This window comes from Curcuma longa, chromosome 20, assembly GCF_044706935.1.
Source record: "Curcuma longa cultivar G26 ecotype Majalengka, Jawa Barat chromosome 20, ITB_CL_G26_1.1, whole genome shotgun sequence".
Classification (NCBI taxonomy): Eukaryota; Viridiplantae; Streptophyta; class Magnoliopsida; order Zingiberales; family Zingiberaceae; genus Curcuma; species Curcuma longa.
Genome location: NC_133880.1, coordinates 7,414,832 through 7,435,026, shown reverse-complemented (window position 1 = coordinate 7,435,026; position 20,195 = coordinate 7,414,832). Strand labels below are relative to the sequence as shown.

The 20,195-nt window shown below is 36.4% G+C and overlaps 2 protein-coding genes and 1 pseudogene across 2 annotated transcripts; 2 read left to right on the top strand and 1 right to left on the bottom strand.

The window, feature by feature from the left end:
• Positions 1-4,912, top strand: LOC141813397 (protein DA1-related 1-like; the record flags this gene model as incomplete). Its single annotated transcript, XM_074701359.1, is given in 6 exon segments — positions 1-1,886; positions 2,080-2,292; positions 2,400-2,462; positions 2,586-2,704; positions 2,932-2,990; positions 4,414-4,912. Coding segments are annotated over 6 exon segments (780 nt in total). The 3' UTR covers positions 4,734-4,912.
• A 3,706-nt stretch (positions 4,913-8,618) lies between these two features.
• LOC141812980 (pathogenesis-related protein 1-like) lies at positions 8,619-9,467 on the bottom strand (annotated as a pseudogene).
• Positions 9,468-18,690: 9,223 nt separating this feature from the next.
• LOC141813164 (pathogenesis-related protein 1A-like) lies at positions 18,691-19,208 on the top strand. The gene has a single exon (XM_074701079.1). The coding sequence runs from the start codon at positions 18,714-18,716 to the stop codon at positions 19,206-19,208; it is 495 nt and encodes a 164-aa protein (XP_074557180.1). The 5' UTR covers positions 18,691-18,713.
• Positions 19,209-20,195: the final 987 nt, after the last annotated feature.

The following is a 20,195-nucleotide window of genomic DNA, read 5'->3' as shown; positions in this document are numbered from 1 at the left end:
AATCAGCCATTGCTTCTGGTTATACAGTTAGGTTGTTTTGAGTTCTGATTCCATGAAACAAGTATAGGATTTTGAAAATAATCAATACTACAATTTCCTTTATTCTCAATGGAGGAAATACAAAATGGTTGTTCTAGAATATGGAAATGAGAAATAGAAAGACCTAGAGGCAAATCCTACAGTTATTGGAGAATACAACAGGTAAAAAATAACCTCTAAAAACAACAAATCACAATTCCATCAATTTGGGATTTTCTACTAACTCTCTAATTAATCCGAGATCAAAGTTCAGACTTTCCAACATTTTTCTAGACAATTAAACCTGTTTGACATGATGTTCCAAGATATTAGGAACTACGATGAGAGTCATGAATGTATATAATTATGAGATTATATTGAATCAAGGGAATTGAAATCCAACCTTGCATTGTAGATATCTTATCCAGTTTGTGATTGGAAGTTTCCAATTAATGTATGTAGGAACTATGAACTTGTCTTCCTTCTTTTGCCTTTACAATACTCCAAAGTGAGATCAGTTGACAATTCATATCCTTGCCTTTTTTGTTGTGCGTGTATCTTGTCATTCTACTCTTGATGAAGCAAAGAACAGAATCTAATATCATTACAGTAACGAGCAGTGCTTAAAAACTCAAGCTGTGCCTGTTGATAGAGGCTAAAATTTTCATTCAACCTACCATCTGGCATGCAAGAGGCTTTGAAATACCCGCTACACGAGTGGGTTAGTGCAAATGAGCGAAACTTAAACTTTGTGCCGTTTTTGTGATCAAATCGCTCATCCTTCGTTGGCATCTTTTGCGAGAAGCTCTGAGATTATTCATTGCCTCAATAACCAGCAAGTTGAGGAGCTCATCCTTTGTTCAAAGAAGCTATGAATCATTCATCCTTGTGAGAATCTATGCACTGACTCCTCTGTGTTAAGCCCTCCTCTATGCCTAAAACCTAGTGCAGAAACCCTTAAAACTTCCTCTTTCTCCAGTGTCAGTTTGCGAGAGTGATGCCGAGGTTGTGTCGCGCGCCGGTGACACTTCCCGGGTAAGCAATCCTCCTCCTCCTCTTCTTTTTCCTCCTCCTTATCATTGGAATGATTGACACCAATTGCTGGCATTGTTGAAACAACACAAAGCATTTTAATTTCATTCTTACTGAGGACCAAAACCCCTGCTTGGAATAAGATTTTAAATTTTTGTTATGAGTGACCCTAATGTGTCCATTGATTTCATAACTTTTATTTACTATCCTTTTGAAGGAAGTTCAATTTTTAAATTTTGATTAATTAATGCCGGTTTCACTCCATTTGGGTGGCATTATGTGAGGAAATCCATTATTCCTCCTTAAATTTAAGGGCGTCAAGTTAAACTGTATTACGGTGTTTATACATGTGTTTTTTTTGTCCTTTTTGCATAAGCAAGCAGTATTCATAGTAACGTTGTACCTCCATATAAAAAGATATTGCACCTCTTCCTGAGTTATTTTGAGTATTTAACAGACATCTTTATTCAGTGTATGTCATCCTGTTAGGGAAGGCTAATTTTACTTGTGTTAAACCCATGTCCTATAGTATTTAGCATCAGCAATATTCTTATCTCCAGGCTGTTTACTTCATGATATCTGCTGTTCATTGACATCAATGACTTCACGAGGCTTCAAAGCATTTTTCATGCAGTTGATATTTATTTTTCTCGTGCAATATCTGATTCTGGATATGCCATCCTTTTCTTTCCTTTTTTTTTAATAATTTTTTTCAGATTCCACAAATTAGAGATGGTCGTATTGAATACCGAGCTCATCCTTTTTGGGGGCAGAAGTATTGTCCAACACACGAGCGTGATGGCACTCCAAGGTGTTGTAGCTGTGAAAGAATGGAGGTTGGTACACAGTGTCGCTATAAAGCAACTCTTCATTTCGCTTATTATTATTCATTCTGACCTGGTAGCATGTAATAATGCAAGACCACTGCAACCAGTTTAATATGCTTCAGTAATCTTACTGGATGTTCTTATTTGTTGTTTTCATCTGTAAGTGTAATTGCTTTACCTTTTTTAATTATTCTTTGTTCAGCCAAGAGATGCAAAATATGTAACTTTAGATGATGGTCGTAAGCTTTGCCTCGAGTGTCTTAATTTTTCAATAATGGACACAAGCGAATGCCAACCTCTCTACTTGGATATACAAGAATTTTATGAAGGTTTAAACATGAAAGTGGAACAACAGATTCCATTGCTTCTAGTTGAGAGGCAAGCTCTGAATGAGGCTATGGAAGGTGAAAAGAATGTAAGATGATAAATAATCCTTTTAGAAAAATAATGTGTACTTTAGAAACATATACGTTGTTTTTGATAAGTCTTGCAATAACAATTTCTGTTTACTCCTGAGAGCAGGGCACACATCATCTCCCTGAAACTAGAGGTCTCTGCCTTTCTGAAGAGCAGATCGTTAGAACTGTAAGAATTCACTTTGCCATCTTCGGTTTCCATTTTTAATCTTTTTACATTTTTTGAAGAGCCAACCCCAAACAGTTGAGACTGACTTGTTTAAAGATCACTGATGAGAAAACTACCATTTAGGTTTTGAGGAGGCCAACAATGGGGCCAGGAAACAGACTCATAGATTTGATAACAGGGTCATATAGGCTGGTCCGACGGTGTGAAGTGACAGCAATTCTTATACTATATGGTTTACCCAGGTATTGTTTTTCTATTTCATCACTCTCTCTCGCTATCTTATACACCTGCCCCAGAATTTTTCTGCAGTCACTTCATATTTTCAGCTAAATAACTCAGCTACATATTGGACTCTAAATGCTTTCTTTCTCTGAATTGTGAAGAAGTTCATACATTTGTTTTCTGCAACAGAACTATGAAATACTGGATTCTCCTTTTGATTGATATTAGATTTCTATTCCATGTGCAGATTGCTAACTGGCTCTATATTGGCTCATGAAATGATGCACGCATGGTTACGCCTGAAAGGTATCTTTCTCTCATGCTTTTTTCCTTGGATACTATTAAGGAGATGGTTCATACTACTAAGAAGATAGTTTATGGAATTCAAAATTCAAAACTCCATCCTCAGTTCAGATTGCTTCTAGATTGACATGTCACTGATGGCTTGGCCCTGCCCGGAAAATGAGGCTCTCTCCACCTTAAATAAACTTCTATAATTAATCGTCTGGGCATAAAACCAAACCTTCTATTGAGTGCTTATTAAATAAATAGTTTATAAGTTTAACAAATTGCTATGACATATCTGATCTGTTATTGTTTGAATCTCGAAGCATAATATTTATCCTGTAGTAGTTATTCTCTGCGGCATCCAGCAGGTCATAGCTATCACACTAATCTGATCTCTTATGACCCGATAGCTTGAATCTTGAACGATAATAGTTAACCAGTAGTAGTTTTGCTCTGCTATTCAGCTGATCAACATTATGTTGATTTAGGTTATGCTTAATGCTTATGGCAGCATAAAGCAAATTTTAAAATCCGATCCATGTCAAGGTTTCGGTTTCAGATCGGAACAATACCGTTTCGGTATCGTATCGTGCTATGCCGATATAATTTCAGTATTTTTTAAATATATTAAATATTTTTAAAATATATATATATATATATAATGAGTTAAATATATTAATTATTTATTAGGTTTTAATTAAGCATATTTAAATTATTCTAATCATAGTAGTCGGGTGTTGATTGAAATTATTAATTTAATTAAATTTAAGTTTGTTGTTCCCTGTTCTGTGCAATCGCATCCCCACAAACGCCCGACACCGGAGGCGTTGCGTGAGCCTGGCGACGCCTCTGGAGGGGTAGTGCGACGGCGGGATTCCTTCAGAAGAGTCGCGAGAGCCTGGCAGGGCCTCGGGGTGCATTAGCATCAGAGGCTTGACTATATCGGTTTCAGTCCGCGGGCGGAATAAAATTTTTCACTTGTATCGGATGAAACGGTTTGAGATTTCATTCCTTGGTATAAAGATATCCTTTTAGATGTTCCTCAACATGATGGATCAACGATTGTTAGTTATCTGCTGTCCAATAAAACTGAAGGATTTTCGTTTGCAACTTCCATTATTATCAAGAACAAAGAGAACATGACACACATACTTCCAAGACTAGTTTTTGTGCCACTTTTTATGTTTCGGTCCTTTAATTCACCGACGAAAAACTGCACTTTCTATCTAATTGCTTGCTTGTCATTAGAGCATCGAAGAAATAATAGCAGTAAGAAATGCTCCAAGCACATTATAGTCGTATAGCTGTTCTTCAGTGGAAATTAAATCTTTGGAAATATTACTTATTGCAGCTTGATCAGAGCCAGATAGTTCAGGCTTGTTCTTGATGCTGTTCGAAAATCTATCATTGTAACACATCTGAGTGCCTTATGGATTTGCAGGATATCGTTCTCTCGACTCGGAAGTCGAAGAAGGCATCTGCCAGGTGCTCGGTCATATGTGGCTGGATTCTGAGATCATATCAGGGGCTGGCAGCAGCGTCGCCTCCAGTTCTTCATCTTCATCGTCAACCGGTACCTCGAAAAAAGGTGCTCGAACTGCGGCAGAGAGAAAGCTCGGAGATTTCTTCAAGCATCAGATAGAAGCAGATCTTTCTTCCACATACGGAGACGGTTTTAGAGCTGCTAACAGGGCTGTGGATCGATATGGTCTCAGGCGGACTCTCGACCACATGCGATTAACAGGAACCTTCCCGCATTGAAGATCCTACATATTTGACAAGCTATACTTATATCTCTTCTTCAAATAGTATAAAAGGAAAGAACACAATGTCCAATAATTAAAAAAAATAAACATTTACAAAGGCACACAGTTCTATTTTCCAATGACTTCGCCATGAAGGTTGTTAGTTACTTGGCTTTGAATCTTTTTAAAGAATTAATATAAACATAAAACTGTTTCTAAATTTTGGTTTCTACTCTTGATGAAGCACAAATATGATGATTCTCATGTCAAGTGGTTGATTATGTATACACATAGAAATGGTAGAAATCCTTCGTTGAGATTGAAATCAAATATAAATATTATAATATATGATGTTGGAGAGGACGTCCATAGGACGTGATTTTTTTTGGAGAATCAATGGACAATTTTCATCCAACTGAGGAAATAATTAAAAAAAATTAAACGTAGTATTTATCTTGATGAACTCTGATCATGGTGTCCTCCTTGACCTCACAGGCCCACTTGCTACCGCACCCAAATCCAATACTGATCCGCTTGCGAATCCTCGACCATCCGTCCATCTTCCTCGGCCGCCTCCTGCTCTTGGTGCACTCCATGTACGCCGCGAGGAAGGGATCGCCTCCTCCCCCTTCCTTCGTCGCCATTATAGTCATCGGCATCGACTGAAACGCACAGGGAGGCAAAGGCACGTGTATGGCGCCGTCATGAAGTGGCTGCGGGCGCTTCTGGGACGGCGGCGGCGGCAATTTAATAAGCTTTGGCTTCTCTTCTTGCATGGGTGAGACAGTACTGTTGCCTTTGTTGTAGTCGTCGTCTTCTTCTTCTTCTTGCGGTATGACCTTCGAAATCCCTGGTTGGTTCTCCCATGAGAAGGGGATGTTCACCAAAGAATAGCTCTTCGACATGTTCTTGTGGAGACTCATCCTCTCTCTCTCTCTCTCTCTCTCTCTCTCTCTCAATGTGTTTCGCTTAAAGAAAGAGGGAGTGTTGTTTACTTATACACAAGCATGGACCTCAATTTCTCTTAATTTAATTTAATTTTTTTCTTAATTATATTACTTTAAAATAGAATTGTGTTGAATTAGATTTGTTGACTAGAGGTCATGATAAGATAAAGAGGACTTGATAAAGAGAGAGGTTAGGCGAGTGGACTTGGAATAATGGAAGAATATTGACTGAGTCTATGGGTGATATATAATTAATTAATCATTTATTTCAGAATAAGTACTCTATCATAATCAAAAATTTAATTTCCTAATTGGATTGAAGTTTTTGTAGCATCAAATTGCATAAAATGATATTGATAATTAAAAATGTTCCTTTCAGAAAATAATAAATGAATAACAACGCGTGGAATAATTATACACACTCGTGGAATGAAAAAAATTAGATTAATTGGAATTTTAGTCATGAAATGAATGATTATAAATGGGATCAACTTGTGTGTCGATTGATTCAAGGCGTGTTCTAGAAGTATTTGAATGGAATTAAGTGTTAATGATGGCGATTGAATTAATTTAAAATGGTTTAATACATTGCATGGTATTCATACAAATCCATTCCACAATTTTGTACCGTCCCTTTTTGACTCACGTTGGTTTCTCATGTGGAAGAGGATAACTCAATATTTTTAAAAAAAAATTGGACTTAATATTTGGATTTAATGTTTTAGAATTTAAAGATGAGATTTTATATTATTCTGATTTTCAATTCTCACCTAAAAGAAATAATTTTTTTTAAAAAATAATTGTAATAGTATATATATATATATATATATATATATATATATATATATATATATATATATATATATATATATATATATATATATATATATTTGTAATTAGTTGACTAAGTCAATCGATTTTTTTTGTCTCTCTCATTTATATGTTTGTCATATTATGACGTGAAAAAAAAAGGGAGGGAAAAAGCATGAACGCGTTTACGTGAGAACCGGGTGTTGACGTCAGTCTCATTTTTTCTAAAAAAAAATTACTTTGAGACTAAACATTTTGTTTGTAAATATATATACTTGAAAACTAATAGTGTGTTAAGTTTATATATATAGATTAGTTTTAATAATAACACATCAGTTGACAGTCTTTTGATGTATAAAGATCTCCTATCTCTTCTAATTAATTCATTTAACTTGTTTTTTCATGATTGCTTTATTATAGTTTTTAAGGTGCTAAACATATATTTGGGTGCATTTCATGTTAGTTTAGTTTAGTAATCATAGTCATTAAATGTAAAAAGGTTTTAATTAAGATAATAAAGTATAGGGATAAGAAACTCATTTTATTATTTTGATTGTGTAATATATAGTTATAAAAATTTGATTTATCACATACCTTGCTATAAAGATAAGTGGAAACAACTAGCTAGGCACATTACCTTGCTAAAGATCATTTCTCACAAACGGCTAAAATGGGATGATTGTGATGTTAAACCATAAATAATACAATTCATCTCCAGCTTCATCCATTTCTATCACTTATTAGATGTCATATTTTCAGAATTAAGCTGATCGATCTGATTCTTTACTTTCTCATGGATCTTCCTCCCCTATCTGTTCAACATCTCCACTTTCCCAGATGAGAACAGTTTTAGGATGTTAGGATCGATGAGAGCTAGAAGAGAAGTGAATAGTTTCGAACATTTCGTCTTGATTATGGATTTGTCATTTGAAAGCACAACAGAATACTTGACTACTTAACTTTGACATCACATGCACAATATTTTAGTTTTACTTGATATCCGCCTAAGGCGACTAATCCAAAGTCTAGTCTTAATGACCCTCCACTACTAAATCTTCTTCTTCTCGGATACCTTTCGGAGCTGTAGATAGGGACGGATCCAGAAATTAGAGTTAAGGGGGGTTTAACTTAATATAATGAATTATATATTATTATATATAATAATAATAATAATAATAATAATAATAATAATAATAATAATAATAATAATAATAATAAGTCATTTACACTATACCATTCAACAAAGTTGTGCCCTACTAGATTTTAAAATATAAAATTCATCTATAATATAAAATCTATATCTATATCCTTAGTTAAATCTCATTTAATATAGAGTGTCAAGCTATAGAGGTTAAGAGACATTTGATGGCAGTATAAGGTCTCAAAAATTTTCAGTGTAAGCACCTAGATGAGACAATATTATACTACGAAAAGAGAGCTCATCAACTCTAGCCTTGACCAACCACCTAACTTGTATCAATATTTGAGGGATTACCAAGCCATGGATCCCTCTCCAAGATGATGATCCAAGGAGCCAAGCGCGCAAACCAACCCATTGTTGAGTCACCAAACTGATGAGTGCATGGCCTCAAGTTGTATCGAGCCATCAAGCTCAGTTCTAACATGATCAACCCGAAGGAAACAACTACTGTGCTCATAGAGTTGAAAAAAAAATGGTGCAATCCTAAAGTTAAAAAGCCAAGCATCTTGTGATTCTTTTGTTAAAGCAGATAAATTGTCTTGATCCTTTTTCTATTATGGTTTATACTCCAATACAAGAATGTAAGTTTTGATTCAAAGATTAAAAAAGTCACACACACACACACACATCCTTGCTTTACTCATTTACTATGATAAGAATTTTCATCAACATTTCAAATGCACATAGCAAGGATTAATATATATACAGTAAATATTGTATCTATCACTAAACTTATATAGCTATCATTGTTGAAAATTTATGCAGTTATCAATTTTAACAATAAAGATTGTAATCTTTATAAGGAAGACTTCAAACGATATACAAGTTCAATCAATCTCCCTGCTTTCTTCTTCCATTAGTGTTTTGAAGCAAAACCGACACGGTATCAGAAATTATTACTTCAAGACAATCTTTGAAATCACAGCATGATCCATGTAAATGCCCTCTTCAGGAACAGATAGAAATCTTACAATGAACTAACAATCAGGCATACAAACAAACACCTTTTCCGTACTTCCAATTGCTCATTCAATCCGTTACCGATTGGAACAGATTGACAAAAAGATTTAAGCATGGGAACCTTCACTTTTCATGATTTCGTAGCAATAAAAAAAAAGAAAAGGAAATTTAAAGGTTTGAATTTTGAACTCACAAGATCGGCACCAAAATATTGAACTATTAGAGGGTTGTTTATATTAATAAACTCTTATGAGGCATTTTGAAAATATTATTAAACCTTAGGGGGTAATTGGATAAATCTCGTAATCATTATCCTTCTTAATTATTATTTTAATCATTAACGAGGTAGGTCTAAGGCCGCCGACGTTGCCGGGGGGATTGTAGTTGCAGATGATGAAGATGGCGCTGCTGCTGCACCGCACCCGCGCGCATCCGATCGCCGTCGACGACTGCCACACAACCTGCGTATAGTGCCCGCACACCTGCCCGGCGGCGCAGCTGTTGCTGCCGTAGTCGTAGTACTGCTGCTCGTCCACCCACGCACCCACTGCGTCCGCCGCCGTGAAGTTGGCGCCCGACCCCAAGAAGATGTTCTCGCCGTAGGGCCCGCCGGAGTGCACCAGCTGGCAGTCGCCAATCCGCTGCTCCGCGTAGCTCTGGGCGTACGCCGCCACCGTGTCGTCCCACGACACCGGCCCCACCCCCACCGCCGCGCGCGCCGAGTTGTGGGCGTCCACGAAGTCCTGCGGCGAGTTCTGAGCAAGGGTGGTGGTGGTGGCATGGCAGCAACGGCGGCGGCGCAGATCAAAGCCAGCATCAAGAACCTCGTGATTAATTAAAACTAGGACTATAATAAGATGAAAGGTATAAACTGAGTTAATTGGTATTTTATAAATTCTTAGAAATGTATTTCTTTGTTTTTTTTTTCTTTCCCTTTCATGTAGAAAATTTGGGATGGTGCGTGGAAGAGACGGCAAGCCAAGCAGGGTGGGCGACTTCGAGAGGGAGTGAGACGACTCCAGGGTCAACAGTCAAGCACAAGATGGCCACGTTCCAAAAACAGGCCAAAAAAATAAGAAAGAGCAGATCACGTGGACAAAAAAATCAACAAACTAACAAGAAATTGGATCCGCAAGAGATGCTAGCGATTGGATTTAAGAATAAAAAATCGATTATTTTTATCATTATAAAATCGATCGTCGATATAATTTAATGACGAATTAAAATTTTATCATTAATATTAATGATAGAATTAAAAATTCATCATTAAAATCATAAATAAAATTTACTATTCCATCGTAGTTAATTAAGGACGGATGTATATCTTTCATTATTAATTAGTGATAAAGTATTAAATATTTTATCACTAAATTTCTTTCCCATTTTATTCTAACCTTTCCATTTTCATATTTTTTTCTATTTATATTTATAGAACCAAATAACACACCCTATGATTTTCATAATACATTTACATATTCAATCCACATATTCATAATATAACACATTCACAACACAACCTAACACAAACATAAATGGTAGAATTGTATCAAATCCACAACTCATTCACAAATCCGCATATTCACAAACAACATAATATACGATAAAAATGATACATATCAAAATCAACCTAACAAGTTTTCAAATTCAATGTCAACATATCAAACAAAGATCCAACAAAGATGAATATATCAAATTTAACTAATAAATATCTGAATCTAATAAATTTAAATACATTACCAACGACAATAAAATCTTCTAACAAACCCATCCAATCTTATTTTAAAACTAACTAGTAGTATCCAATCCTACATAAAGTATAATATGATAGGTTATTTATAAAATAAAGAAAAAACTATATCATTATAATTATGACTAACAAATTAAATTTAAACTAAACAAGGTAATTAATTACTATAATAAAAAAAATTAGCTAGATAATTATTTTACACACCTGAATACTAGTTTGGAGATCTGTTAATGGTGTCCCCAAGACATAGTTGAGTTAGTTGCGATGGAGCAGATTTGCTGAAGTGGGCAAGGGTCGAATCTTGACGAAGTCGACGTTGTGGCTGTTGGGTTGTAAGGTGCAAACATAGTCCCACATCTAAAATACATGAAAAAGTCATGGGTTTAAAAGGATGAAAGATATCACCATTGGTATGAGACCTTTTGGGGAGAGCCCAAGAACAAAACCATGAGAACTTAGGCTCAAAGATGGTGATATCATACCATTATATCATTTTGATTCTATCGGTTCTAACAAGTGGTATCAAAGCGAGAGATGCTCTTCACCGGATTAACCGCCGGAAGAGCCATGATCCAGATCTAACCATGTGACTTGAACCTTAAACAAAAGAAGTGGGTGCTCCTGTATTTGAATCAAGAGGACCAGACACCAAGCAGAAAGTCCTAGTTGCGGCTAGGCAGGAAGTTCTAGTAAGTCGGGTGGACCGAGGGGCAGGAAGTCCTAGTTACAGCTAGACAGAAAGTCCTAGTAGGTCGGGTGGACCGAGGGGCAAAAAGTCCTAGTGGGTCGAGGATTCAGACATCAAACGGAAGATTTTTGTTTGAGGGGGCCTGTGATCCTTTGTTTGAGGGAGGGATTGTTGGGTTGTAAGGTGCAAACATAGTCCCACATCTAAAACACATGGAAAAGATCATGAGTTTAAAAGGATGGAAGATATCTCCATTGGTATGAGACATTTTGGGGAGAGCCCAAAACAAAACCATGAGGGTTTAGGCTTCAAAGTGGACAATATCATGCCATTGTGGAGATATTTTGTTCTATCGGTTCTAACAGTGGCCAATTTTTGATTTACCTCCTCATAGATAGTCGTGAGGCCGACTGTGTGAATCGTCCTATGGACTCGACCTTTTGCAGGAGGAGATCTGTTGATGGTGATATATAAAATATATCATTATCTATAATGTTCTTGAAAAGATATAATACAAGATGTTGCATCTATTATGAAAATTAATAGATCTATTATGCATGTTTCATGAGTGATAAAAAATAACACACCTCTCAGTTAGCTACTAATCAGTATCATGAGGGTCCTGAGGGCTTGAGTCTCTTGAGAGTCAAAATTATGTGGCATTTGATTCATTCAAGTCATGAATTCTTGCATTTTCATTTTTTGCTCATATCTCATTTAGGCTTATCAAGACTAGAAATTCATGTTCTAATGTCGAAAGTGGATTCTTCAATTCTTGATTTTCTTGCTCTAAGTCTTCTACTCTAGTAGATGATCTATTGGGACGACTCCTAATCTAGGGGTCATCACACGATTATATACGACTCTCGCCTAAAACCTAAGATCATAGAGGGTGAAGGACTTTTTTTCTTTCGTCGACCACATCATAATAAATCTTATTTAATTGGTCAGTGAATAGAGTCTACGCCTCACCTTCCACAGTAGTAGGCTAAGACACCTGTGCAACATCTAGCAGTTATTTCTTCTTATTTTTTAAAAAAATCATATCAGATATACAATTAGAAAAGTTAATCATTATTAACGACTAAAGATATTCAAGTTTATATTCTTACGTCTAATGTCTTAGATCGACGATCAACAAATGTGTCATCTTTTGACTTATGTGTCTTAGTAAATATCCAATAAGTAGGAGGTCATTGTAGATCATTTTCTTGAATATTAAATAATATAATTAAATCAAAATAAATTTATTGATAATTAAATAATTCTTATAGAAATTTATTAATTGTAAATTCATCAAGTCTATGGCATGCTCTACGATCGATCAAGATCCAATTGTATGCTTTGTGGATCCGGTGCTAGGGTCAGTCAGCTCAATATTTCTGTTGACTCGAGCTATCGTTGAATTTGACTATCATCTTTCTACAGTCCAGATGGCTTGCCATATAGCCCAAACATCATCTAGTACAAAAGATGATCTTGTTTCCTTTCTTCTACATTTATATAACAGTTCATTACAGAGTTTGAGCATAAGTATTGTTCTAGGTTTCTTTAAATGTCGCCTCGTGCCTGGCTTCCAAGTATATTTTTTCTACAACAATAAGTTTACAAATTATATAAAAAATAAAATTTCAGATAATAAAAATTACGTATGAGGATTTTAAGGACTGAAAGAGTGAAATGCATGTTAAATGTATGTATAATGGTATTCTATTATCAGAAATAGAATTTACTCAAGATTGGTTAACAGATAGTCTTTAGGTAAAAAATCTATTTCCTTTCCGTTTAAAACCTTAATGAAGATCTAAACTACGATCTCATCATGGAGATCTAAAAATTTCTGATAATAAAAATCTCTCATCCCCTAGTCTACATGTCTCTATATAAACCAGAAGGGCACACTCGTTCTTTAAATTTGCTCGATATGTATGTCGACATTCGATGGCCATCTAAAGTAAAACTGTAGTAAAAGTTATAAATATTAGGCATATGTTACAAATAAAAAAATAGATGAATTGGAAATTACTAATAATATCTAATACTTATCAACTTCCAACAATTCGCAATACAGTCTAACCACCGGATATTACTCATTGATCTGACATATCTATATCTATACAATAACATTCTAACACATATTCATTCAAAAAAATAATCAAATCAGAATGGCTAATATGGTATAATTAGTGAGATCTTCATGTAAAAAAATAAATATTTTTAACTTATTTTGAATTGATGACATTAACGCTAATATTTAATCATCATTAAAATTTAAATCATTAACATTTTGTAAGTCCTCCTTGCTAGACTCTGTTAGTTCAATAAGTTTCTTACTATTGGATATTTCTCTATCATCTATCTCCTAGTAAGGAACATTAACATTTACAAGTAATTGAGATATTGATTGAATTTGGAAATCTACTGAATGTATCTCTATTTCTTCATTTTGAAATGCATCATGATTTTGGACTGTGATGAGTTCGGTATTTCTGTGGTCGAGTGAGCGTTCGTCGACAAACTGCTAACCATTCACTAGCTCTTCTTTTCTTATCGAGTATTCAAGATAGAAAATCTAACTCGCTTGTACCGTGAAAATAAAAGGTTCAAACTTATTGAACCTTTTATTTGCATTAACCTCAACTAATTTGTAGTTTGATCAACTGCATTCATCACGTCATAAACTATAAATTGGATTGCATTCTTATTAGATGATGATTCCCCTAAAGCAGTTGTGCTAGATGAAGAAGCAATCGAAGTTCTAATTAAATGAAACAAATAAGACTTTCTGTGACAATAGCAGTTGTAGTAATTTGGAACAAAATCATTCTACATATATGTACTTTCACAATATCCTCATCACGGAAAGTTATATTTCTACATTTATAATGATTATATGGACAACGTAACTCTGTACTATTCATACATTCTGGATGATTCTTAGTAAAGTTCACAAACTCTTGAACACTATCAAAATATTCATCTCGAATATATAAATCTATTTTCTAATCTACTGTATATTCAAGTTTTATGTATATACATTGTAACCTAACGAGAATAAAATATGCAACACATATTAAATGTGTAAAACTGAGAACATGCATATAGTTTCAATTATACTTAATTAAATTATACAAACCAAATACAATCAATAACACTTAAATGAAATATAAACATTAAGTATGAACATCATAAGAAGCAATACCACCGAAAAAGAAGATAGTAACCTGATTGACGATAAGAGCACAGAAAATAAAGTATATATATGAAGATAATACAAAATAATCAAATATTAAAATTGATATGGCAAGTCTCAACTGGTCTGACATGGCAAAAAGAAGTCAACAATCGGTCTAAAGTGGCATTCGACCTAGCATGTATAAGGTCAAAAGGGCATATCATGGCTCGAGCTCAAGTGAGCTCGGCCACACGCTCAGGTCAAACTCTTGAACATTATCAAAATATTCATCTCGAATATATAAATCTATTTTTTAATCTATTATATATCTAAGTTTTATGTATATACATTGTAACCTAACGAGAATAAAATATGCAACACATATTAAATGTGTAAAACTGAGCATGCATATAGTTTCAAATTATACTTAATTAAATTATACAAACCAAATACAATCAATAACACTTAAATGAAATCTAAACATTAAGTATGAACATCATAAGAAGCAATACTGCCGAAAAAGAAGATAGTAACCTGATTGACGATAAGAGCACAGAAAATAAAGTATATATATGAAGATAATACAAAATAATCAAATATTAAAATTGATATGGCAAGTCTCAACTGGTCTGACATGGCAAAAAGAAGTCAACAATTAGTCTAAAGTGGCATTCGACCTAGCATGTATAAGGTCAAAGGGGCAGATCATGGCTCGAGCTCAGGTGAGCTCGACCACACGCTCAGGTCAGCTCGGCCACATGCTCAGTTCAGCTCGACCACATGCTCAGTTCAGCTCAGTCACATGCTCAGGTCAGCTCGGCCACACATATAGGTGAGCTCGGCCACATGCTCAGATCAGTCCGGCCACACATATAGGTGAGCTCGGCCATATGCTCAGGTCAGCTCGGCTACATGCTTAGTTCAGCTCGGCCACATGCTCAGATCAGCTCCGCCACACATATAGGTGAGTTTGGCCACACGCTCAGTTCAGCCCGACCACACATATAGGTGAGCTCGACCACACGCTCAAGTCAGCTCGGCCACACGCTCAGCTAAGCTCAACCATTCATACAGCTCGGCCATTCATACAGTTCGGTCACATGCTTTCACAGCTCGACCATTCCTACAACTCGACCACATGCTCTCATAGCTCGACCATTCATACAGTTCTGCCACATACTCTCACAGCTCGGCCATTTATACAGTTCGGCCACATATCTTCCGACCTCACGCATCAGATCAGCCATCAACGGGCAAATACACTGACTCTTTCTCTTGGCTCGGACTTATTAGCTCATCCAAAAAGATAAAGACGGTGACCAAGTTCCCAAACTTGATCTCCGAAAATCCTGCATACTTATGCGCACAATCGTCGAATGAAGATAATCAACCCTGCTAAGCCGTTGGATGTTTGGAAACCGTCAGAGCTTGTGTTGTTAATGGCGCAATAACAGCCAATCACACACGTTAATCTCCGAAGATCACGCTCCCCCTACTACTATATAAACCCCGTAGGTATGAAAAGAAGATCTCTCGAATTCTTTACACACGCATATTATTTCTTTTTCTCCCTTCCTGCTCTTGGCTGACTTGAGCGTTAGAGTGGCCCCGTCGGGAATCCCTGCGCATTGTTAATCCGCTCGTTCAATTCTCTTCTTCCTCAGGTTTTTCTCGTCGGTGGGATCAACGAAGGTTAAGGTGGCATATTCTTGACTGGTGGTTTAATCGTCTACGGTATTTAGTCGGAACAAAAATCAAATACATTACATAATGTTTTAAATACAATAATAAACTATTTGACTATATCAGTTGTCTACCATGGTTGAGACCAACCAAGCTAGCGGTCATGGCTGAGGTTGGGCCTCATCTTGGCCAAGCTGGCCAAGCATGCTCACGACCAATTGAACTTGCGACCAAGCTACCGGCCAGCCAAACTCGCGGCCAAGCTGCTGGCTAGCCATGCTAGCGGCCAACAGAATTTGCAGCCATGGACCAACCTTGCGGATCGCCAAGCTAGCGACCGTCCAAGCTGATGGTTAGCCAAGCTAGCGGCCAACCAACCTTGTGTGGCCAGGGCTGAGGTCGGGCCTCAAGTCACAACCAGGGACCAAGTCAGCGGCGGGCTAAGCTAGTAGTCGGGCTTGACCTTGCGGCCAGCCAACTTGCCGACCAAGGCTGAGGTCGGGCCTCACCTCACGACCGACTAAGCTGGTCGGCCCTCTGCTTGGGACCGACCATAGCTCAATGTTGTGCGAGATCAACTTAGGCGACACCGCGCCAGAGAGAGGAGGGAAGGGAGAGATGCTTACCGAAGATCGGAGAGGACGTGCGTGTCTTGCCAGAGATCAAAGAGGATTCGAGCGTCGGAGATTGAAAGGGTTCTAACATCAGAGATCACCCAAGAAGAAGAAGAAGAAACATGAGAAGAAAAGAGAGAGGAAGAAAAATTAGGGTACAAACCTCTAAATTCGCAAAATATAACGATGAAAATTAATTCCGTCGCTAAATAGTGACAAAAGTTATTTTTTATCACTAATTAGCGACATAATATAACTTCCATCGCTAATTAGTAACATAATATAACTTCCATCACTAATTAACAATAGAGAATTATTTTTGTTAATAATTCCGTAATTAAAATAAAGTGCGGGGAAGAAAAAAGATGGGCAAGAAGTCCTAAAATTATGAAATTTAACGTTTAACTTTCATAGTTAATTTAGTGATGAAATTTAATTTTAATAGAAAGAGCAGATCGTGGCAAAAATCTGTGTTTGTTTGTTTGTTTTTTTCTTTTCAAGGATTCAGTGGTACAACCTATAGAACAGATATGTGCTTGAATGGACGGGGGAGTGGAGAACCGCGATCCAGAGAAAGAGCAGATCGCGTTGAGAATGATAGAAAGGAGGGAAGAATGGTGAGTTCACGTTGAGCAGGCCGGGCCGGACCATATATACGGAATTTTGTATATCTGTTAGACATATATCAATACCTTTAATGTTATTTATCAATAATATTTTCCCAAAAAAATAACCATATTCATTAACATAGTAATTTAGTCACATCACCAAGTCACGTAGCTACTTCACTAAGAACAATAAAATAGGACAACAATAATTTTATAATTTAATTTTCTAATTTTTTGAGAGATAAATTATTAATTAACTTTTAAAAATTATTTTAAAATAAAAAAGATAGAAGTATATCTAATTACTCGACGGAGAAAACAACCCTTAAAAAAGAAACAACAGCAAGAGAAAGAATCATGCTCCCGTCCTCAACTCATCGTCATCCGCGAAGCATAGAAAACGATTAAATAAAAAACACATGTAGAAAATGACAAAAAACTGGTTACAATCCTTAGAAAATGAAAATCGTAATGAGACCAAATCAATTATTATCATTTATCAAGAACTAAATGATTCTTTTTAAATACAAAATAAAAAAAATAAATCATATTTTTCATCACCTAAACAAGAACAATTGTAAATAATAGAATAGAGACAAAAAAAAATTATAAATTATAAATACATCTAAATAAAAGCTAAACTTAATATCTATCGAGGAAGTGAAATGGTAGATATCTAATTTGTTATTGTTTAAAAATAATAAAATCTTCCATTACGATTAGACACAATACAAATGAATACATCAACATTTGAACTTAATCAATCTCTCAACGAGCAAGAGAAGCATAGAGAGGGGGAGTTGGAAAACAGGAAGAGGGGGATCTCGAAAAAAAATAACAATTTTATTTTGTATTGTATGAATAAAAAATTTTTAATTCATATTTTTATTGATAAGATGAGAAAGTGTCACCAATAAAAAAAACGTAACGAGAGAATGATAAAATTGAGAGATATTAAAAAGAATAGATTAGATCTTATAAAATTATATACATAATTAAAAATAAATTAAAAATATATTAAAAAAAAGTCCTTTTATGATTCTGTCCATTGGAACCAAAATTAGATTTTTTGCATCCGAAATCCGAAGCTTTGATTAAAAAAAGAGATCATGCAAATCTTTAATCATATTAGCTTTGTTCTTTTCCGTTCTCTTAAAAAACTATGTTTAATATATTAAAAATAATGAATCCAATAAAAAATGATGGCCTAAGCAAAAGCCTTAATGGCCTGTGCCGGCCCTGTCAGCAAATCACCCACTTCACTAATAATCTAATTAATTTCATTTTTCTATATGTCCAAATTAATATTAACAATGACCAGCTAGCTGTGTTTCACGTAAGATAAATTTGGCATCGATCGGACACAATCGTCTTTGACAAATCGAAAGAGCATGTTCCTCATTTTTTTTCGTTGTGGAATTTTCATAGACTGATAATTTTTTATCAACTTTATTCCACCTAAAAAATTGGAATTTTTTCGCCACCGAAGTTCTATAAATTCCAGCACTCTCTCTTGAATCGATCACCAGTGAATTATCGATTACCAATTAATTGAAATTAATTATGAGGTCATCGTTGATGTTGGCGTTGCTCTGCGCCGCCGCCGTGGCTCTGGCGACGGCGCCGACGACGACGGTGGCGCAGAACTCGCCGCAGGACTTCGTGGACGCCCACAACTCGGCGCGCGCGGCGGTGGGGGTGGGGCCGGTGTCGTGGGACGACACGGTGGCGGCGTACGCCCAGAGCTACGCGGAGCAGCGGATTGGCGACTGCCAGCTGGTGCACTCCGGCGGGCCGTACGGCGAGAACCTCTTCGGGGGGTCGGGCGCTGACTTCACGGCGGCGGACGCGGTGGGCTTGTGGGTGGGCGAGCAGCAGTACTACGACTACGACAGCAACAGCTGCGCCGCCGGGCAGGTGTGCGGGCACTACACTCAGGTGGTGTGGCGGTCGTCGACGGCGATCGGGTGCGCCCGCGTGCAGTGCAACAGCGGCGGCATCTTCATCATCTGCAACTACAATCCCCCTGGCAACTTCGCCGGCCAAAGACCCTATTAATCACCAGAGTTTTACAATAAGGCCTAGAAATTATAGTATTTTCTGGCCATTAAATGCGATATTTGATCAAATAAAAACATGCATGGTTCGTGACATAGTTTACGTAACTTTATTGTAATAAAAATTGAAATTCATAAAAAGATAAATCGAGAAATTATTGGCGGTCATTATGGGCAAGATATTTTTCACAACTTCGTCAAAATTTGACAATATCTACTTCGCAATAGCCAACTCAATCTTATCTCAAGGGCAAAAAACAAAAAAAAATCATATGTTTTAGCATGGTAATAGATTCACCAGAGATTAATACTTGAGAAATGAGAAGAACATCAAATTATGAAGTTTTCATTAACTATAACTGATCAAATAATTAAAAACATGCATGGCCATAGAACTCATGATCTAACGTTGTCAGAATAATTTTATTATCTGAATTGATAAAACAATACAGGATATAGCCATATATATAGGTAATATTTCCTAGACCGGGTCATATAGACCGGGTCACATAATAATATTAATATATATTATATTAATATTCTAACACCCCCCCTCAAACTCAAGGTGGTAGAGTAGAGATCAGCTTGAGTTTGCTTAATAACACAGAGAAGCGACCCGGCAAGAGAGACTTGGTGAAGACATCTGCAATTTGATGTTCGGTAGACACAGACCGCAATTGCACAGTGCCAGCACTAACATGCTGCCGTACAAAATGGCAATCGATCTCGATGTGCTTAGTGCGCTCATGAAACACATCATTTCGAGAAATATGAATGGCACTCTGACTATCACAATGAAGATCGGTGGCAGGCGGTTGAGGAATGCCAAGATCAGAAAGAAGTCGTCGAATCCAAAGGAGCTCAGAAGTAGAATCAGCAAGCGCACGATACTCTGATTCAGCGCTGGAACGAGAAACGACAGTCTGTTTCTTGCTTCGCCAGGAAATAAGAGAATCACCCAAGAAGAAACAATAACCAGTGATGGAGC

Bases quoted from the DNA above. Each gene is read 5' to 3' on its own strand.
- LOC141813164 (XM_074701079.1), top strand. From the start codon at position 18,714: ATGAGGTCATCGTTGATGTTGGCGTTGCTCTGCGCCGCCGCCGTGGCT.